Source organism: Poecile atricapillus, chromosome 12, assembly GCF_030490865.1.
Source record: "Poecile atricapillus isolate bPoeAtr1 chromosome 12, bPoeAtr1.hap1, whole genome shotgun sequence".
In the NCBI taxonomy this organism is placed as follows: Eukaryota; Metazoa; Chordata; class Aves; order Passeriformes; family Paridae; genus Poecile; species Poecile atricapillus.
In genome coordinates, this window is record NC_081260.1 from 10,230,581 (window position 1) to 10,253,505 (window position 22,925).

The 22,925-nt window shown below is 35.6% G+C and overlaps 1 protein-coding gene across 6 annotated transcripts in view; it reads right to left on the reverse strand.

Annotated features, from left to right (window-relative positions):
• Positions 1–22,925, reverse strand: part of STAG2 (STAG2 cohesin complex component) — a 76,841-nt gene that overhangs the window by 20,314 nt on the left and 33,602 nt on the right. For 4 of the 6 annotated variants that reach the window (XM_058847511.1, XM_058847507.1, XM_058847508.1 and 1 more), the window contains exons 2-18: positions 20,348–20,489; positions 18,374–18,452; positions 17,010–17,171; positions 14,177–14,273; positions 12,834–12,910; positions 10,458–10,662; positions 8,114–8,265; positions 6,829–6,902; positions 6,591–6,714; positions 5,468–5,566; positions 5,294–5,373; positions 4,669–4,776; positions 3,705–3,816; positions 2,970–3,087; positions 2,155–2,258; positions 1,200–1,292; positions 917–1,006 (exon numbers count right to left, since the gene is read on the reverse strand). In XM_058847511.1, coding sequence (XP_058703494.1) covers positions 917–1,006; positions 1,200–1,292; positions 2,155–2,258; positions 2,970–3,087; positions 3,705–3,816; positions 4,669–4,776; positions 5,294–5,373; positions 5,468–5,566; positions 6,591–6,714; positions 6,829–6,902; positions 8,114–8,265; positions 10,458–10,662; positions 12,834–12,910; positions 14,177–14,273; positions 17,010–17,171; positions 18,374–18,452; positions 20,348–20,391 — 1,818 coding nt within the window. In that variant the 5' untranslated portion in view covers positions 20,392–20,489. Of the gene's footprint in view, positions 1–916; positions 1,007–1,199; positions 1,293–2,154; positions 2,259–2,969; positions 3,088–3,704; positions 3,817–4,668; positions 4,777–5,293; positions 5,374–5,467; positions 5,567–6,590; positions 6,715–6,828; positions 6,903–8,113; positions 8,266–10,457; positions 10,663–12,833; positions 12,911–14,176; positions 14,274–17,009; positions 17,172–18,168; positions 18,345–18,373; positions 18,453–20,347; positions 20,490–22,925 lie in introns of those variants that run through there. The other 2 variants (XM_058847509.1, XM_058847512.1) reach the window with 2 other exon arrangements.

A 22,925-nucleotide genomic window follows, 5' to 3' on the forward strand; every position in this document is an offset into this window, starting at 1 on the left:
ACAAACACCTTCTAGAAAATCAGTGAAGCTTCTGAGAAATTAAGTCTATTTATCAAACATTAAGTTGGAACTTGTCAAAGACCAAATCACAGAAGTGATTAAAAATTTGCTATTGTTGGTATGGTCTTACCTAACACTTGAATTTGCAATGACAACTGAACAACACAGAAGTATATACCTCCCACTCACACAAACATCTATGCGTGTTTGTGTGTGTCTTAAAAGCTGTATAATCTAAGATTTAGTTTCATAACACTCTACTGTCTAACAACTAAAGCCAACTTGAGCTGTTCACATATTCCTCCCATCAACCTGAGTTGCTCACTGATGCTCGATCACTGCTGGCTATGCTGTCAACTACACATTTATCACTTTTTGACTCTAATGATTTCCAGCTACTTCCTTCACAATGCAATAAGCACATTTGAGAAGGAGACAATAGAGATGAGAGCAGCTTCAACTTCATCATCATAGCAGATCAAATGAGAGCAGTAACTGCATCATTTCGGATCTGGTATTCTTCCTCTTTTTCATGCAGTGATGATAGTGGCTTTCTATTTTCAGTGATAGAAAAAGAAAACTTACTGAGCTGTTTCTACATGCTTTATCTGTCAGACAGTTATCTCAAATATGACTACAAACCAGCAATAAATACTCTCGATTTAAGTTCATCTAACTGGCAAGATTTTTTGTTAAAACTGGCCAGACAGGCCTTAGAAAACTCAAATTTTTGGTATCTCTTCTTAGAGCAGCAAGTCACAACTCTGAAATCAAAGTCGCACTATCGCTAAGGGTTACAATAAATAAAATCTCCTTTACACAAAAAAGCACTCCTAAAATGGTGACTGAAATTCCAGTGACGAAGTCTAAATTCTGTGACTTTTCCTTTTATGTTAATGTGTGAATATTACCATACCTTTTCTAATCGCCCTGTTGTATAAATTTCCAAATCAAAGTACTGTGGCAACTGCAGTAAGTTGGTGACTTTTTCTGCATCTACAGAATACTGTAAAATTGGCAAGGAAAAAAGTTTAGATTAAAAAGTCTTGGACAACATAATTCATTGTAGAATAAGTAAATATAAACAAAGATTAGTAAGAAAAAAATAAAACTCGTGACAAGCTGTATCATTAATTACAGAAATACACTTGTAAACATTTAAACCACCATCCATCAGCAAGAAATGGAATTAAACCTACCTTTGCTAGCAACTGAGGAAGTGCCACCGCAAAAAGCTCAGTAATTTTTGTCCTGTCATCCAACTGGGTTTTCTTTTCCTTTGCTGTCAGCACCTAAAATATTGGTATTGTGAGGATTTTACAACTAAAAGTTATGGTGCAAAGTTTCATTATCATTAATGGAATTATTATTAGGTACATGGACCTCTAAAATCACTGTAAAATATCAATGTAAAGCAGGAGGGATGTGTGCAATTAAAAAAAAAAAAAGAAAAAAACAACACTCAGCATTCAAAAAATGCAATGCAAAGTCAGTCCTAACACTATTATCTTGAAAACAGTAGTGATAACATAGAACAAAAGGTTTACCTTTCCTGCAACAAAATACCATGACTGGAATAACAATATAAGAATGGGAACTCCTTTGGCTTACAACTTTAAACAATATTTACCCTATTAATTTGTCAATCCTATCTTCATACAAGCTTTCAACCTGTTCTTAAATGGGTTTCTTACCAATTTATGCACCAGTCTTGAGAAAAGAATGCTTAATGCCTCAGCAAAAGAGGCTGTCTAAACTCCGTATAATTACAGAAAAGCCAATTGATGGACTGGTCTTCTTCCAAGAGACTATGGAGTGTATTTTCCTTTCCCTCACTTAACTCTTTCACACTGAAAATACTTGTAGCTTTTCCCAAACACTGATTCTTGTCCTCCTTTCAAACCAATACTGTTTTCAAAATAAATTTTTATTATCTTAAATAATACAAACAAATGCAGTAGTTCGATCAGTACTAAGCACGTGCCCAAATCCAGAAAAAGCAAACTAGCCAGGGTAGTCAAATGTGGAGACCAAAGCTGAATCTCCAGTCTCAGTTCCTTCAGCACTAATAGCCTACAATCTTTTCCTTCTTCCCACAGTGGCCCCACAGAGCCACTCCCACATCTCTAGATGAGTAGATATTTTGCTTCATACCCTTTTCCCCATTCCTCTTCCCACAGGAGGATGACATTCAGCCGCTTGCCGAATTGTACAAAGCATTATTTCAATCAGTGCGCTTTCCTGTCTGTCTGTTAAAGCTGAAATTTAGGAAACAGATGTTAATACACAACTTACTTTTCATTTTCCAGAGGGATTAAGATATGTTGGGGTTTTTGTTTGGGTTTTGAGGGTTTTTTTTTGTTTAAGGCAAAAAGACAGGCATGTAGACCAACAGCTCATTTCCAGAGGTGGGGGTGGCAGAGGGGATACGGAAAGTAAGTACCTTATAAAATGACACCAGAAAATATTGAAAAATTGAGGGAATATCACTGGATGAGTCACAGGACAGAATGGGACAAACAGTAAGTTTTATAATTATTTTACTTCTTTTCTATTTTTCAGAGGTCCATATACCAGGACCTATGAATTAAAGGATTCTGCCAGGGGTTTTGTTTGGGTCTACTGTCATCAAAGAAATTCTGGTATTTTTCCACATGGTAGTTATAGCAATACATCAACCAGTTTCATAAGCAACTTAGTTTCTCTAATGCTAAAAACGCAGCCTGAACTTGTGGAACACCAAGGCAACACTGCATGCTAATTCCTTCTCTTGTCCTCTAACCATTGCTCTTGTGTCACACTTCCATACCAGGTGGTGATCTCTTTCTACTGTTCCTCATATTTCATAATTGGCATTACTGACTTCTTACAGTCAGAAACCCAGAAGATATATGTGAACATTTTTTTCCTTATTTCAAGCCTAACAAAAACTGCACAGCAATAGAAACAAAGATCTACAAAACTCTTACGTTCTTCTCCATTGAGAGGCTCCTCCAGCAGAAGACTGTTCATACATTCCCAGTCCTTCAAGAGGTCTGTTGCACAGTCCCACATGCTGTCCACAAGATAAGCAGCATGTTCATGCAACTAAAATAGGAACAGATAAAGTATTTTATCAGCAATGAAGATTATTACAGAACTACAATACATAGAATTTCTTGCTCTTGCCTCCTGTCTGTGGCAAAAATACAGAGCAAGTTTTTCAAGGTCTCTGGTTAAACATAAGATTTTCTTCCCCAATTAACTCAAAAAGATGAATCCAGACCAACAGATACATGGAGTAGTACTACGAGATCTATCAGAACTTGGGGGATAGGTGGGTAGGGATTGTGGTTTTTTTTTTGCTTTTTTCTCTCTCCTTATAATCTATTAGATCACAATTTCTTTACGTTTATACATTGTCATGTTTCTCAGAGTAACACTTTTACAGCCCATCTCAATACTGTGAAGATTTTCCTCCAAGTAAATAAAACCACATGAAACAGTCTTTTCACCCCCAGGTTGCTCAAACAACAGGAAAACCCGGACAGATTCATGGCTGTTAACCATGTGAGTGGTTGTTCCCCACTCACTGGTTAACAGGTTGTTAACCAGTGAGGGGGGAAAAGAAAAACAACCACAAAATTTAACTGACAAAAATTAGAACCACAACAAAAATCCACACGCACCATGAAAAACAGGAATATCCCTGAAATCAAACTTACTTCACTTTCCAAAAAGAAAAACACTAATGTCTTCACAAGATTAGCATTTGGACTTTGTCTTCCTCTCCTTTTCAGCATTCCATCATCTTCAGCATCTCTGCGGCTGAAAAGCCTAGAAGAAAAATTATTTATTGACAAGTTTCTTCTTTATTGCCTTCACCATAGTAAACTCACATAAAAATATCAGTTTTTTACACATTAAGTACCTTGTTGCTTGGCTCCATATTTTATTTTGAAAGGAAGTAATTTGGGACAAGTATCATTTGAACAATTTCATATATGCATTTTGTATATGCTGAGTTGATAACCCACTGACTGTTTCCAGTGAGATTAATAATTATAACAAAATGCTTTACAAACATCAGTGATAACTGCAGGTGCTTGAGGTCCTATGCTCCTCCTCAGCAAACGGTATTTTCTGAACCTCCCTACAGGAGACTTTAAAGCAGCTAAGAAATATTGGAAGGAAGTCTGAAAAGTGTTAGATGGAAACTCTTATTTTGTTCTCCTACACACCTGACATGTTGGATTTTTAGTGGATTTTTAAAATGAAAAATATTTTGTGAAATGGTTATATGGGACAATGGGGAAGAGGCAGGCACAGGAGAAGAACTACAAATGGGAAAACACTCATGATTCAAGCCCAAGTTTTAGGCTCCAAACTACATAAGCATTTTAAGACATTTCACAGGAAGAATGGGAAAGGAGAAGACATAGGAACATTTTTATTATATTCCATGAAGGTACAAGCTTTCAAAGTGCAGCCTTCAAAACTGCTATTTCCAATTTAGAAAAACTAGAGCAGTTCAAAAAATACTGTACTGTTACATTGTCTCTTCTTTCTTAAGGCCACTTTATGATTCTTTTTTCCTTTTCTAGATCTAGTAAAAATCATCGTATTAATGCAAACAAATGCACAAAAAACTACAGGAGCTAGAAGTTAACTGTAATTTCTTCATCTTACTTTTTATAAAGAAATTCTCCTGCAGCAACTGCTACGGGCCGATGAGCTGAATAAACCAGGTGGTAGACATTTTCACAGTCTTCTGCAGTCAGAACTTCTTCACTACTCCTAGGGGTAGGGATGGGAAGAAAGAAAGAAAGAAAAAAACCAAAAAGGCTGAGTCAACAAAGTATGAACTCTAATGAGGGAGATGGAAATAAATGAAAACCTAAAGCTCTTCCTTCAATTTATCATCCTAGAACTCCAGTCTTAGTTCCAAAGTCTTCCTGAACAAAATATACTGATGAAGTAGGAGCTATTGCTAGAAGGTTATGCTCAAGAGTTCAACTACTGTGCAATGTTCAATATATTCTGTGTTCTTCATTTCAAACATTCCATGATAGTTTTAAACTATGAGGTTTAATTCAAAGTTCCTAGCCCTTACACCTACTGAACTGTGGGATGTAAGCAGTAACCCTGTTCTAGACAGATTACCTTTGGAATTCCATTTTCTTTGAATGTAAGATGTATAGACATTTCTACAGCCTTCAGGCTATCTGAGGTGTCATGCTGGCCTCACCCACAAGAATGAGAAACACTTAAGTTTCAGTATTTGTTGTATGTAAGAAAATACACATGTACTTACTGTAAAACAAGAGTGAGTAATTTTATTGCTTGGACTGCAACATCATATTCTTTGTCAAGAGTCATAGACACAATTCTATCCTAAGAACACAAAAGAAAATATTTTTGAAGAGGAAAGAAGTGTAATGCAACTTTAAAAAAATCATATATACCCAATGTAAGAAGTAACACTAACCTTGAACCGACTGGTGAAGAGTTCCAATTTGGAATTAAGCTCCTTATTATAGTAAAGCCCTTGCAAAGCAGTTAGGCATTTAAGTCTTACTTCTCCTTGCTAAAATAAAATTAAGAACTGAATTAAAAGTCAAGTATAGGATACACATGATCTTCACGTCATACAAGGCAAGTTTCTTTTACAGTCAGAATTAATTCAAAAACAGAGATTAAAAGTTGTCACAATACACTATCAATAATCACGTTAATGACGTAAGAATATAACCTTGTTTGTAACAAGGCAGTGAAGCAACAAAAGCAAACAAAGCCCCCCACAGTCTTACTGCAGTTACTACCTCCATTAATCAGAATATGCCTGTTGCATTCTTTCTAAACTCTCAAGATATTTCTATCATTGACAATCATCTCTTGCTCAGTCAAAATTACTAAGTAGATAATGAGAGAAATAATGAGAGAAATATTCCTCCTGAAATACAAGATCTGCTTCAGCAAAGAACATGACCTCACCCCACTGCTAGAGGTTACTGGGTTTTTACACCAAGCCGATGAACAGCACAGCAAGACTGAGCATCCCTCATTTCTTTCACTTAAAATTCAACAGCTTGAAACTTCTGATGCAAGAACTGAGGCAATGTACTAACTCAATAATGAGTCAAGGAGTATTTGCAAACTATATTACTCCCTCCAAGCAGAGAATAGTCTCTAGGGGGTAGCTGGTAAATAACAGCTTGAGGCACTAACCAGCATAAAAAGGGGGCTTTTCCATGCTTTTTAAATGAGAATGCTAGAGACTTTCGTAGCTTGGTAAAACAGAGTACTGCCAGGCTATAGGGATGACATGCATTAATTAGAAGTAGTTAAACACTATGAAGTACAAGTCTGCATCAGCAATAAATCATCAGAAAAGACCATTTGCCTACAAATAACAGTTCCTTAAAAAATCTCCAAAAACATTCAAAACATACAAGTCTGGCCTATAGGTATTTTGAAATGCTTCTAAGTGATAAGGAAAGCAGTGACTGACTCAAACAGTTAAGAGATCCAAAGCTAGTCTGGAAAGATCAAAAGCCAAAACCAAGGAGTTCTGCTTCTTGGTTCTGCTCCTTTTGCTCAGTGCAGTTTACCTTGTCATGCATAGTCCACCCCACATATTTTAAGTAGCTGTCATTGAGAAAGGCGTCACTGTACATTTTCATCCATATTCCGATCTCCTCAATGCAGATGGCTCTTATTTCAGCAATTGCATCTCTGTAGAGGGAAGTGGGGCAGTAAGTTCAAACAGATGAGTAATTAGAAATAACCTGCCACCAGCTTCCAGAATAAATTAATGATGCTACACATTACTTACTAAGAGAAACTTACCGGTATCTATGCACAAAAACACCTTTAAATATTGCATTCATCATGTTTTCTATTTCATCCTGATTTTCTTGAAGCTGAAAGAACGTAGAGAATACATAAACAGTGAGCAGCACTTTTACAGTCAGATCAGATGGTGCTGATGCTAGACAAACTAAATTAACATTTATAAGTGTGACCATTAAATCCTTTCACAGATTCAGAAATATTCACAGATCTGTTTCACAGTACAATATGCTATTATTTAAGAAATCATATTACCACAACATACAAATTTTATTAAATTCAAACCACTGGAAAACTGTTCTTCAAGTGTAACAAAGACATCTTGGGTTTCTGAAAGGTCCCTCTTAATTAATTTATAAGGAAACCTGATTTAATTTTCTAGTAACATCATTGCTTTTTTACATATCTATGTATTACTCACACATCTAACAAAACTACTTTGAATGGGTCATTAAGAGATCAGTCTCAAATTGCAAGATCTTTGGGAGATGACCAGAAGACAAACTTGCTAGTTTGTCTCAACTGTCAGGAGAAAAAACCCTTAAACAGGTAACAGTGAAAATGCTGAAGAGCAAAGGTGAGATGTTTCCTCTGATCGTGAAGAAGTTATTCCTGATGTCTAAAAACTACAAACCTAAAAGAAAACAAACATCACCAACACCACACAAAAAAAGACCAAAAACAAACAAAAAACCAAACCACCAATTGCTCCAAAAGTAAAAACTGAAACCTGATTGAATTAAGGCTTTCAACAAGACAATACTGTCAGCAATGAATCAGCAAGTCTCTTACACAAAAGAAAGGAAACAGAAGTAGACTGCATTTTCAATTTTGATAATACTTTCTGTACATGAAAAAAGCCTTATCTAAAGCTTTTAAATACACTTTCTGCTAAGATCATTATTGACATTATAAAAGCAGTATTTTGCTCCAAGATCATGGAGATCTTCTCTAGAAGACAAAACCTGTCAATGTACAGTAATTTTTGTTACATATTTAAGCTCAATGTAGGAAACTCATAAAGAAATAAAACAAAAATGTATCTATTACTGATTGAAGTCTCTCTCACTAACTTCACTACAAAACTACTGTTTTTAAAGACTCTACATTTACTTCTTTTTACAGAAAAGTAGACAGTAAGAAGCACCTTTCAAAGAACTTGAACAATCTGAAGAGTCAGAGAGACGGATAACTACCAAAACCAACTGCAGAACAAGATTATTAGCTGCCATTTATGAACAGTTATCAATACTTACCAGCAACCAGCTAGAATTGTACTAACCTCCTTTCTCTTCTGTAATAAGAGTTCCAGCCTATCATTAGCTCGTTTCCCAATTATTTTATTTCGCTCTGCTTCATACTGCCGCTGTGTGTTGTCCATGTTAATACTTAGATTTAATGCCACATTCACTAAAGCAGTCATCAGTTTCATGGCTAGAAAAATAAGTGAAAATAAGGATTATTTAAAAGGTTACCTGATCTAAGAAAACTTAGAAAAATCTTGACACCTCTTCCTGACAACCCTTTCTGTATCTGTGAAAACATATTCACTGTAAATTTTTTGATACACAAACTTATGCAATGTTTTACCAAACACTGCATTGTTATTTATCAAGACAATAGATACAATATTGCTATTCTGTTCTTTTTGTTATTTCTTTAATGCTATAAGCATTATTTTTATTATTAAGTATATTATTATTGTTGAATTGAGATATACGATCTGTTTCCTCCCCAAAATGAAGGTAGAATGTAAGATTTACAAACATAGCCCAAGAAATACTAGAAGAATTCTGTTATCATTCTGTTAGACTGGCACCATTCAGTCTTAAATATATACATTTCTTCCTTCAAAAAGAAACATCTTAGACAACCAACACCACCATATCACACCAATTTTTTTCCCTCAAATTAATTTTATCAAGGTGCAGGTTTTTCAAAGATTCATTTATTAGCAGAAGCAGAGAAAGCACATTAGCAAACCACAAGACAGAAAACAGAAAACCAAAATATAGAATACACTTCCATGGGATTTTTGGTGTCCTTTTATTTTTAGATCAACCTTTAAAAGGGTGCAGACACATACCCTTTTTTCAGAAACTAGGTGATCAATTGTGTACTTGCTAGTCTTGTGAGCTTCTGTAAAAAGGCATAAAAGGGCTTGCACTGGCAGAGCACACACAGAAAATTCTTGTGCATGTATCATCAGCATAAAGCTGATGAGCAAGGCTTAAAGACATGCAGTTATATTGAAATACCATCTCACATTGTGATGTCCAAGATTAAAGAACCAGTCTGAGTTAATCATAGAAGCCAAAATTACCAGAAGTACCAGTAAATATGGATACAAGGATTTCCATATAAAATACAATCTTCAGCAATACAAGCAGTAAAACTCAGACGAACACACAAAACCAACAGAATTGACTATTGATGTGAACAAATGAAAACACATGGCTTTTAAGTATTTTGTTTGACAGAAACTAACACGCAACAGGGCAATTTCTGCAACTTTTATTTAGGCACAGCTCGAAAAGAAAAACAAAGGTAGAAACTTGCTTTTTAAGACCTTGAATTTGTATTAGTCATAAAGTACAATGGTCACAACTGATGATACAGCAAGAGCTGTAAATTTTACTGAAATAAAAGGTTTTGTTCCTCTCTCCATAGGAAATGCTCTGGCTGGTAGAAGTCTCACACACCAGCAGCCCCATGTGCAGTATGCTAATATAAATTCAAGACAGCTATCAAGGATACAGAAGGACTGACAGGACAGTCAGGACTGAAGCTGGCTGTAAATCAGCCAGCTCAAGGGAAACTAACAATAATTACCTCCAATGTGGCAAATGCTCAGCAACACACACAGACTAAATTTACGTTGTTCAAAGTAAAATCGTTACAATAAGCTGACAGCCAATGACACAATGCCATTCACAACCCTTCCTCAGTAATCAGTGCAAGTTTAGGACTCCTTTATCCAAGAAGCTCATCCTTTGTCCATACAAAGACATATTTCCTTGAAACACTCTATACTTAACTCATAAGGGATTTCTTCACAATTTAACACACTGGGAAAACATTATGTGAAAATGTCAGCTACATAAAACATAAATTTAGAGACTGTATTACTGATGAAAAAATTCTTTTAAATAATTTCTAATGGAAAGACTGGAAATGCAACTTTACAAAGCGCCATGGCTTTAATACGTAGCACAATTTAAGTTTGTAGTAAAAATTCTATCCAATGTAAACTAAAGCTTCCGTTTGACTTAATGCAGAGTATGAAGAGGTTCAACTACATTTGAGATTAAGACACTTACAGCCTTATTTATGACCAAAGACAAACTAGTAAATCAATTGAAAAGCTTCTATTTACTTTTCTAAAGGTAATAAGAATTAAGTACCAGACAGATAGCAAAGAATGCTCTAAAATAGTGCTGTTTCTCATTAACAAAAATCCAAGATAAAAAGCTGTCCCAAAGCAAGTTGCATTAGATAAAAACTGTACCACACAATAAAACACAAGCTGAATGCTGAATATCAAGAAGTTTAACCAGAGTAATTTTGTCCTGTGCAACACAAAACATTAAATGTAAGCAATACCCAAATAAATGTAATTCACTGACCTGCCAGTGTGCTAGTGTGCCGAAACGCTCTGACTTGTGAGTCTGACAGCCCCGTAAGCAGTGAAATGACAGTATCCATCATATATTCATCATATATGATGCTATATTGACATTGTCGGACGAGTACTCCAATGAACTCACAAAAACTGGATTTGAACTTTTTCCACTGGGGGCCAGCCATAGTTAGTGGATAATCTCCACTATCCTATTAAAACACAGAAAAGGAAACAGAAAATTGTTTCAAACATCTTAAAAGTTATTTCATTAAATAAAGATTAAGAAGAGATGGGTGCAACTTTAAAGCCAAAATCTCAGAGGCCTTAAAAATGATACATCAGAAGAATATGATTCCATAAATGTGAATATATTTTGCAGTTGAGGCTTGTTATAATAACACAAAGACAACATTCTAACTACTAGTTTATCTTTTTTGTTTGATGAAAATAAATAAATAAATAAAATTTGCCTTGCAAATCTACTTTGTTACACTAGAACCATCACATGAACAGTAAGATTTCAAGTTTAGGAACAGGTTGAGATCATAATGAAGTTTACAGGGAAACGCATCTTAAGAGTGAAACCTTCTGAAGCCATAAAATTACCTACTACAACACCTTGAATATAACAAATGTGAGTCCTCTCCTGGTATGGGAGCCTTTACAAATAATGGCAAAATGACAGGGAGAAAAAAAGAATCATTCATGTCAGTGCCTCTATGAACAGTTTCTTTAAGAGGTTGAAAAATAAAGAAAGTATCCATGAAAAGGGATTAGAAATCTGGGAGCTGCTCATTAAAATTCTGTTACAAGAAAAAGTGAGCATGACATAGTGATAAAAAAACTGATGTACCAACAGTCCCAGGTGTGTCTTTATAAATATCACACAATATTGCCTTAGAGTAATCAAATCCATTTATGCATTGAGGTTGTTTTAAGGAATGCTAAAATCCTTTTAAAGATAATACTACTACATTTTCTCCTCGGTTAAAGTTACGGATTTTTTTAATTATTGGAGGGGTGGCAGTGGAAGGAATTGTTTCTGTACTAGACAAATTTGAGAAGGAGGTTTTAAAGCTGCATTTACATTCTCTGGAACACAGGATGAAAGGAACACCACTTAAACCTGGGAAAACCAAAACCAAATGAAAGCCAAATGAAACCAACAAAAAAAACCCCAAAACAAAATAAAAACTACAGCAAACAAAACCAAAATAACCCCACCACCCACCAAAAGAAAAAACCCAATACATCTCATTTACCCCAACACTCTGTGGACAGAAAGTGACAATTTAAGGGCAAAAAAACCTGTAATCCTCATGAAAGGAATAGCATTAGCCTTCAACTGGAGAACAATCAAATCTAGGCTCTGTCCTGGGGTGACTTTATGATGCTTGCATCCCCAGTGGTCTGTTCTGTTTGTTACATATTAAGTTCTGCACTTTTAAGACTGGCTCTGAGAGCGAAGTGGGGAAGCAGCAGCGCGCAGTTTGTGTTCTGAAACAGCGCTCACTGCCCCGCACGCTGCTCTGGGCTGTGCTGTCTGCACGATGGACACACAGCAGGACAGAGCTCTCCTCTGCTGTTTCAGCTAGCTGAGACAGAGAAGTTCCCTGGCCTGTTTTGGGGTTTTTTTCCCCTTTTTTCTTCGATCTGTTCAAACCTGCTCTGGACTGAAAACCCAGACAAACCCCGGGTGCTCACGCCTGTGGCCCACTGGTGTGGGACACCATGCCGGAGGGACTGATAAGAGACTGAGCGAGCCAAGCTACACCCCACAACAAGGACTTTTCTGGATTTGCCATCTCATCAAACAGCAAGAGGTTTTATTGTTTAATATTAATCAAATTCTGTTAAACAAACAGGTTTTTTTTCCACTTTTCTCTAAGGAAATACTTTTTCCCAAACCAGCTTGGGATGGGGCCACTTAAATTTGCTTTCTGGAGGAACCCCATTTGGAGGTTTTCTCCCAAATTTGCCCTAAACCAGAACAGGCCCCCACAATTTGTAGATTAATGAGTGCAAAGAAATAAATGTAGTGACCACTTTAAGAGACAATTTAAGGCCTTATATAAACAGCAATATAGGGATGCATCCCCCATAGCACCACCATAGTAGGAGTTCCCACTATTCAAAAACTGAAAGTCAATATTGATTTCTTAACCCATTAGTAAGTTGCATACACACAGAACTTTCTTATTTCACTGAACTTGTAAGACTAGGAAGTAGAGTTTAATATTTTCATTCATAATTCATCATTTTTATTAATTTTTGTAACTAATTATTCTTGAAATAAGTATCTAGCAATGTGATCCAGCAAGATTAGGACAGGTACAAAGAAAATAAAAATTAATACATAATCAGCACTTCGTTAAATTACCTCATCAAATTCTTCAGTCATTTTTCGGATTATTTCAGAATTCTGCATATGTCGGAACATCTCTGCTGTAACAACTCCTACAATTTAGATATTAGGTCATTAGCGCTGCTAATATGAATACTGTAGATGGCAGAAGACATGCCTCCTGCTACAATGTCAAAATAACCCATTTTCACCTAATCTACTGATTACACACATTATTGACAAATTTCACTTTTTATCTTCTAGCATCCACGTGTAACAAGTACTTAGCCCCATTTATTTATGTGGGGTTTATTATTGTTCTTCTTAAGTAGTGTGTTTGTGTCCATGTATACACACACATCTGGAACTTACTCATTAACTCATATTCAAAGTCAAAGATACTTGTGCCAGACCTCTGTATCAGTAAGCATTGTACCATCTGAAGTGACCTTTTGGCACTCAAGATTCTAAATGGTGCAAGACAATTTTGAACAGCTCTATTGCTACTTATTATCTTTTGCACTGTAATAAACATACTGCTTTCATGCAATTTCTATTTGTCTTGGCCTCAAATTGTTAGATCCCCTGAAGTTTGTTGCAAAATTCATGACAAGGATCATTAAAAAAAAAGAAAGCATTAAAAGATCCTGCAGCTTTATCTTGCAACAAAAATCAAAAGGTCCCTATTCTTGAAAGTGCAGATAACCTCTGAGGAACACTGTAAACTTTCTGGAGATTTACACATGTTTAAAGTTGATCAGGACAGAGAAACACTTAAGCAGAACAAATTACATCCAGTCCTCGTCTATCAAGCATAGTGACACTGCAAGGCAAGTTACCTTCTCTTTAAGAGGAGATATGAGATAAAAGAATGGAGGACATGGAAATGAGGAAAGAAAAACCAGAAAATGAAGGAAAAAAATATATATGGAAACACAATCTTACTGTAGACAGGCTACCATAAAGTTGTCCATAATATCTTTTGAAGCTAAAGCTATGAAGCAATCTTAATCCATGATAAAAAATAGGTATATCAAAATTAGGATTCCAAGACTGAACAGGTTGAACTATCAGTGATGGGACACAAGATTTCTGAAATAATAGCAGGAACAGAGGAAGAGGAAGCATGTGTTAAGTACCAGTACTGATTTCTATCTGCTGTAAATATAAAAGGCTTCATCAACACTTTAAACTACGGTGTAAGGTTTCTAAACCTCCTACTCCCACCTTCAGAAATACTTGTTTAACTCCAAAAACCTGATAATGTAAACTAGCTCTGGGCATGAAGCAGTCTTACAGGCTCAGTAGCATGAAAGCAGAGATTGAGAATCATACTAGAATATTACTTAAATGGATGAGTAACCATTTCAGTATCTTACCTTTGCAGCCTGAACACTGAATAAAGAAATTAATGAGATCAAGAAGTGCTATATCTCGGTCATGTTTGTATGACTCTATCCAGTCATCCACTACAGACTGAAAGAAAACAAATAAAAAGCAACTGCTCAGTTTTCATAAATTGAAGACATGGTTACTTAACTGCTTTCCAGTAAGTGATTCTTCTTCATCCCTTTAAGTAATTTCCACCCTCTTTTTTGATTACTACATAACTAAATGTTTAAATGATCTTTTATTGCATATGTTCTCAAGAACTCATTTTATTCTATAAACATATACCAGTACAAAACTGACACCTAAACATAAAGCACAGGAATACCATATACTCCTACATTAACGTTTTTGAAGGAAGAATGCAAAAATAATTGGGGTATTTTACAGAATCAGGTTTTTTATTTACGCCCTCCCCCTGCTCTGCCAAACCACTGACACTTCTCTGGAGATACTATCTGTGCATTTATTTCTAACAGCTACAACTCCCTATACTCCTTAAAAAAATCTGCCCCTTTGATGAACTTTGCTTCATCCACATTTGCCATAACAGGATGAGCGGCACTGGTCTACACTCCACAGATATTAATTACTCTGTAGTCAGTAAGGCAAATAGGAACAAGCACGTTTTATTAAATGACCTTAATGTGAAGCTATTAAACCTGTGATAATCATTTTGACAAAACAAAATTTACATGCAATTATGTTTTAACCATCCATTTGTAGAGTGAAAACCATCTACTGTCAAGGTCATAAAAGCACAGACTCAAATAATTTTATTAATACAGGTACAAATGATTCACTTTAGTATCAAGTTCTCAGGTTTAACTTTTTTTAGTATGTTAGTACCCTTCCCTAAATGATGGAATAATTCAGAATTTCAAATGACAGCTGGACTATGCAGTATCTCCGAAGCTTCTGATCTGTATTCTCAGTGCTTACTCTCACAGGCAATATCGCTGTGAGGAAAAAGAAAACATACTGCCATCAAGGAAAACTTCTGAACGGCTAAATGCCTCTTCCTTGAATCTCAGATTGTTTGTAGTGTGATGCACAACTTTTGTCAGTACAACAAAAAGAATGAAAAACTCAAAGTGAAACTGTCATGGTCTTTCCAGTAGGAACAGAACCTATGAACTAGACCTGAGTGGACTGGCCTGAAGGGAAGAATGAAATATGGAGAAAACAAATTGGCTTCTAAAGAATATCACCATGCAAGAACTAAGAATTATAGGAATGTAATAAATATTTCAACTAGGCAGCCTTGTTTTCAAAATCTATTAAATTTAAAGAAGCTCCAGCAAAATACTTGTTTCTTAAAACATTTTGTCTCTGTGAATGAACCACCTCTTTTTGCCAGGGAACAGACATTAATTCACAGAATCACAGAATGGATTAGGTTGGAAAAGACCTTTGAGGTCATCAAGTCCAACCTATGACTTAACACCACCTTGCCAACTAATTCAGAAGTACAGAACAGAAATTAAAGTAAAATAGTTAATTTAAAATTATTACCAAAATTTTTCCAGATAAGCGAACACCAAGGGCCATGGAAAAAAATTTTGTACTCTGACTGAAATGGACTTTAGTTTAAAAATTATTTGAATTCTTTTCTTTTTAATTTTAAAAAATTGACAAAGATTCAGGTATCAATTTCCCAGTTTAACAGAGTAATCAGACCTGGCAAAGCTCAATTTTGCCCTTAGAAAGCAAAATATTTTGATGGTATATCATTTTAAACAGCTAAAATGTCATGAAGATACAATTACTGATAACTGGCTGAACAAGTTGCACATGGAGCAACAGTTAGAGAAGTATGTTTTTGCATCTGCTTTGAAATAGAACAAAACAAACAATTTCTCTGTGCAAATACATCCAAGTAATTTGTTTTTGTTCCCAGCTGTAAGGTGCCTTGCAGGTGCCTGCAAACCTTGAGAGAATCGTACAGCAACCCAGCTTCCTGCATATGTATTATAGGAGCTGCAAATGCTAGATTTCTGGTCCCAAAGACAGTTTTTCTTCCACACTGCCAGGAGTCACATGAGTGAGTCAGCAGGAAAGCTTCGTGGCTGATAGGCTTACACTTATTACACTTTAACCCTATCTTGACTGGGTGACTCACTGAATTTTAAAATAAAAAACAACAAAAACAGTGATGTATTTCTTATTAGTCTTATTTCAATCCTGTTAGTAAATGCAGTGGGGAGGGTGCCTAATGATACTTGAAAGAGTTAAATTTCCCTTAAGTTGACTTGGCCAGAATATATTACTACACTTCAATTGGCTAGAATTTGGGTCAGGAAATTTAAAGAGGAACCTCTAAGTTGCAGCTAGTGATTTTACTTTGGATGAGAGAAGCAACTATCTATTTTCAGATAATCTAAGCTCTGGATGCATGTAAAAACTACTGATTCATGTTAAGGTCTATGACAATAATAAAGTCCAGTAAGGTCTATGACAACAATAAGTCTAAACCACCATAGAAGAAGGACTGCCACACAAAAAGGATGTTAAAGTTATGTAATCTAAAACAACCTTTCTTCATTCAGGATACTAAAAACTTACTTTGAATCGTAGTATGAATTTTTTTGTTTCATATGTGATTATTAATGAATAACATTCAGAAATTAAGTATCAATTCATTCAAATGCAAAGACCAACAAAGCAAAACCACTTTATTTTGATACTTATACACAACTAAAACAGCAAATTGAAGGAAAACAATTACTTTAGATTTCATTTGATTAAATTGCATGTAGAAGAAAATATTGCTCTACTTAAATTGTACCTATATCCAAGTCATAGAGCTATCCCAGGTCTTACCTGCATAGCACTCTTGCCCATTTTAACTACTTCAAAGAGCATCATGTTTTCCACACCATTCTGTTGGTGATGTCCATTCATCCGATTCGGACCACCAGGTTTCCCTCCTCCGTTACCACTTTTTCCCTTCTCTGCTGGTCCTTTTTTTCCTTTTTTACAGGTCTGCAATCACACACACACGAGGTTTTACTTAATTATTATGAAGTATTAAAAAAAAAAAAAAAAATCACTATCCATACCATGACAAATATAGACAAGACCCTTGATTTTCAGCAACCATATTTTTTAAATGTTTTATATGTATCTATGTGTATGTATATGTGTGTACAATATATATATATATAAATTCAGAAGATCCTGAGTGATACAATGACCAGGTTTCTCCTTACCTCATTTAAAATCTTTTAGCAACTAAAAATGTGATTAGTGTGTATAACACAGATCTTTCATGTATTTAAATCGTAAAACAGATTATACGTATTTCCTTTAAAACAGCTAAGGTGATTCCCTTAACACATCACCAAATCTCCTCTGCCATTCATTAGCCTTTTGTTCTTTCATTTGAATATACATTGACAAATGGGGGGGGGGGGGGGTGAGGAAGAGCAGACAGGCATTTTTGTATTTGATTTCCCAAATGAAGTATGACTTACACAAAGAAGAAAGAAAAACATTAAGTACAAATTACATGACCATTGTATAAAATCTATCACCACCTCTCAACAAGCAGGTACTCTGCACTAGAGTACAGGCTCGTGGGGTGTCCAGTGAAGGGTCACAGTCCAGGCAGCGTACAGCAGGGAAGGAGCCACACATGGTGGCTCTGAAGCCTGTGAGAGGCACATGGGGAGGAAAACTCTCCAAGGAAGGGAAAAGAAGGGCTGGGAACCAGGTTTAGACCTCCCACCCCACTACTGTAACCTCCTGTCTGCAACCTGTTAAAAAAAGCACTTTTAACTGAATTATTGTTCTGTTCACTTTTTAAACTAAAAGACATAGAATACGTGATAAATTTAAGTATATGTATAATATACTAATATACATATTTAAGTATATGTATAATATAATTTATTAAGTATAATATATTAATCCATGATGAATAGGATGGAAAATATGCTAAGAGACTGATCAAATCAAAGCTTATCCTTTCCTGCCCTACCTCCCTTGTGCCTTCAGAGCAGTAAGGAAATATCACAGAAACAGTCAAGACGAAGCATTTCCATGCAATTACAAATACGAACTCTCTTCACAGAACACTTGCATTTTCAGAAAATATTCCTTGCTCATTCAACTTCAAAGCAAGTGCTAAACTCTTCAATTCGTAACTGTAGAAATGTTTCAGTATCCCTACAGATAGAACATACTTTGCCTTTGCCTTGTTTTTGGTTTTTGCCTTCAATATCCTCAAAGTCTGTATCAGAAGAGAAGTGTGTTTCAGACTCCCTGCAAAGAAAAAAAGACAAACCATTCACACATTTCATCAGAAATATTCTTAAATATGCTATAAAAAATCACAGTATGCTCTCAGTCCAGTAAGTCAACACCAACAGTAAAACTTTTCCCAAGCCTGCTGTTGAGGAACAGAGCATATCCCCACACTCGCAGCCTATCCTGTCTCCTCCAAACAATGTACCTGAGAAGGAAGCCATCCAGGAAAATTAAAAGATCTGAGGGTAGGTAGAAAATAGCAGCAGGCTGGGAACCACGCTTTGACATGTGATAAACATGAAAACATCTCAAAAACCAAAGAGTTTTAAATATTGGTCACAAATCCTTAAACAAAATGAGGAGGAGAAAAAACCCAACAGCAAAAAAAAACAACCCAAAAGCATCACTTTCCCTGACAACCAAAGTGTCTTAACAAATTTCTTCATGCTGTTAGAAACTTAAGAAGAAATTAAGAGGTTTGCTTATGTTGAAAGGTACAGAGAAGAAGTTTTGGTGAGGTTTCCTCATCAAAATGATACGCTGTAGTTCTGTTTAGGTTTATAAAGTAAAAACACTAAATACACAAACTCATTTGTTTGATTTCCTACATATTAAAATATGCTGCATTGACACACAAATCCTTAATTGGCAACATCGATAGGAAGGTGTGTGAAATGACCTGAATTACTAATAGAGAATGCTTGGCTTGTGTAGTAGTCTCTATTTCTACATTTCCTGTAGAAATTAAGTTAAATGATGCTACAAGAGCTCATTTTAACACACAGATGCAGTACAATGAATTTTAAGCTGCTATCACAAATTTCTGATACAAAGTTCCTGATTCAATTAACAAAACAATCAGAAATATGACCGGAGGCACGGGAGACTCATTCCTATGGATTTATTTATAACCTTCTGACACACTCTAGAAACTTAGTCTCTCACGACTGCAAGTGTCTGAAAGGAGTTGCTGCCTTTTGACATGGATTCTGCTGTGTCTGGCTTTGCTGACTATATAAGCTGATATAGACTGGAAAAGCCTGCAACCCAGGGCATTGGAGGGGAAGAATGAAAGAAAGAAAAAAGGTGGAAAAAATTTCCTCTATAAAGATTCCTATCTGTTCTTATTTTCACAGGAAAGAACTAAATACAAATTCCAAGCATTTCACTAAGCAATAAACTGCAACAACAGAGTAGAAAACCATTATAAACAGTTGTAAAAACATTATTTTATATTAAACCATCTTCCAATTTATTTCCAATCTTTTATTTCTCACTGGAAAAAAACAAACACCCACACAAATGAACTCATTGATACAAAACTGCACCTTTGCATCTTTTTAGACTTCATACCCAAGTTAATCCATTTCAACGGTCTAGAGAAATGTATTTGTGCCAATCCCTTAACAAAAAAAGGGGATGAACTGGATTCTTTTGGTCTGCTTAAAATACTTTACTCCTCTATCCAAAAGCGTAATCTGTACCTAATTCTAAATCTTGGAAACTTAAATATCTGTTTCTTAAAAATTGTGGGAAGACAAAAGGCTTAGTAAAATTATGTCAAAAACACCAAGGAACCGATGCCTGTGGGAAGCCATTACTTTGGCCTTAACTAAAGCATTTGGCATTACATATTTAAAATATTAAGTGACCTGCCCCAGGTAAGGGCAAATTTTTCAACTACTTTATTTAAAATCAGATTTTAAAAAATATTTTAAAAACTTAATTAAGTTACTCCTGAATTAATACTCAAGAAAAAATTAAAACAATGCTTTTATCAATCTCAATAGAAAAAAAATACAGAACACTGTCCTTTATTATGTTTCCTTGTTTCCAAGAGAAAGTAAACCACAACACAAAAAAGAGACCATACATTTACAAACAGAACTACAAATTTTTAAAGTACTTACTGAAGGAGAGTAAAATCAGTTGGTATTTCTGGAGCTGCTATCATTTCTTTATCATCTTCTGGAACACCACTGTATTAGAAAGATATTCAAAAAGCAGTCTGAAGTGTAAGCTTACTTTTTTTTCTTCCTTTGTAGCAGACTTCTAGAATAAAATAGATCAAAATACACAGTGAAAATTATTCTACATATGGAAGGATAAAACAGTTGGAAGCAGAAAATGTATATCCCATCATCCTGTTTCCAACCAAGCTTTCTCCTGTTTAAAGATTTTGAGTCCTCTCATGATGCTACCACAAAGTGACTCCACAAATGGTAAGAGCATTGCAGTAAAACAATAATACAGAAACACTGTAAAAAAACCCAACCAAACAAAATATAACAAAAAACCCAAACAAGTAAATAAAAACCGAAGCAAAAAACCTCCAAAAACAACAAAAAATAATTTTAAAAAAATCAAAACCCCACCACACACATTTTCTGAATAGGATGAGCAAACTGCAATGGTTTTCATAACATAACATAGTAGAGCCCAGAATGGGTAACACTAGGGTAATTCTAGTTGACCAAACAAAACCAGACTTGATGTTGAACTTGAAGGACAACATGTGTATATTTTAAAATATTATATATAGCAAATTTGTATCTCCAACTTGCCAACTTCCATGTAATTTCCCATAAATATAAGCTCTTACAATAAACTCTTATAATCAGATGCTTCACAACTCCATGTCTTCCAGAGCTGATAAACCAGGCTTACAACAGGTTTAACATTTGAAACATTTGTCAAGGCTCTTAGGAGTATCAAGGAAGATAATACTAACCACATAGTATAAAGGCAAACATTGAAAACACAACTGTTTTAGCAAGAAAACTAAAGATTGTGAACTACCCTTTTTAAACTTCATCATAATACTGTTCATTATAATAAATTTAGAGTTTTGTCTTATTTTTCCTATTCTTAAGGGGGAAAAAAATCACCCTGGATACTTCAAAAGCAAGTTTTTGCCATCTGGGCTGAAGTTTTCTATGTCACTTGGCTCCCCAGGGTAACTTTTACACAGTGAAATTAAGAAAGCATGATGTTCAAGTATTTTGAAGATAGCATACCAAGAAGGAAAATTGTCAGAGTCAGTCTGCTGACTATACAGCTTTCTGGAGTGATTAGGTATTTGAGGGAAATATTTAATTTTGGCATGCTAAGCACATGTTGCTCAAAGTCTGGTAGCTCTGCTCGAAACTGCATTTCAACCAAGCATGTGGCAGAGAGGCTGGACAGGTTTTCTCCTGCACATGCTTATTCCAAATGCTAGGGGCCACTGTAGCTTCCAGGATTTAGAGAGATGAGAGAAACCATAAACCCTGTACTTATTACATTCTCTCTTTCTTCACATTTCACATAATTACATTAAAGCAGAGAACCAAAGTGGAAATAAATAGTGGCAAAAGCAAGGAGGTTCAAGATGATTAATTTCAAGACAGTCCACAACTCCTAAAGCATGTTCCATCCAAAACACAGCAGAAGACAAAAAGCTTCTGAAATAAAAACCCTGCTGCAGAATGGCAGTACCCTCTGCTACTGCATTCCTCCCTTCTCTAAAGGCACCACATGGGCACACAACCCGTGCACGCCATTTACACTCCCCGTAGCAACCCATGGTCCCAGGCACAGTAACAGCCCCTACCCAGTCATTCACCTTTGTAGGCTCTGCCAATTCAGCATCAACCAAGTCCCCACTAAAATGGGCAAAATACAACTCAAGTATTTTTCCCCCAGATTCTCGTGTTAAACTGGTTCAACAGCACATATCCAGAGTCAAGGCACAGAAAACACAAGACTGCACAGCCACCAGCAGGAGAGGGAAGGGTAAAATTCTCTTCTTTGGTGGCAAGATGCTATTACACCATCCAGGCTGTCTGTGAAATGCCATGCTCAGAAGCTAACATATCAGAAAGCTCTACACACTTTGGAATTTTTTAATGTATTTTGTATTTATTTATTTCTTAACATTTTCTTTGATTCCAATAAGCAATTCAAACTTGGAAAAAAGAAACACACTTTAATGCCTTGGTCATCAGGCTGGCACCTGCTCAGCTGTACAGGGAGGGGGGAAAAAAAAAAAAGAAAAATGAAGAAGATAAAACTGTACAAGTTATTTTTGAGGTATGCTTGTGATTCAGTGCCAGTGCAAAGCAGAGATGCAAACATCAAAAATCACACTGCCCAGTTTCAAGTTCAACCTGTCTATCAATGTGTTGGTATTTGACTCTTTCTAGTTTACCTTTTTCAATGTTAAGAGGCAAGACATCTACTGAAGTGACAATCAGGATCCTTACATGCAAATTGGCTTCTTATATGAAACCCAAACATACTATCCTACCGAATTTTGCAAAAATCTCCGAAAATTATTACAACCATAGAAATTAAAGAAAAAAAACCCAGAACCATGAAAAAGAATGGGCAAATTATTAGAGTACTTGTTCTGTACATCAAACAAGCCAAATAAATCACTAACAAAAGCTGTCTGCCTTTTACACCAATTTGGTGCAAATTTGACACCAGGTGTGAAGCTTCATTTCC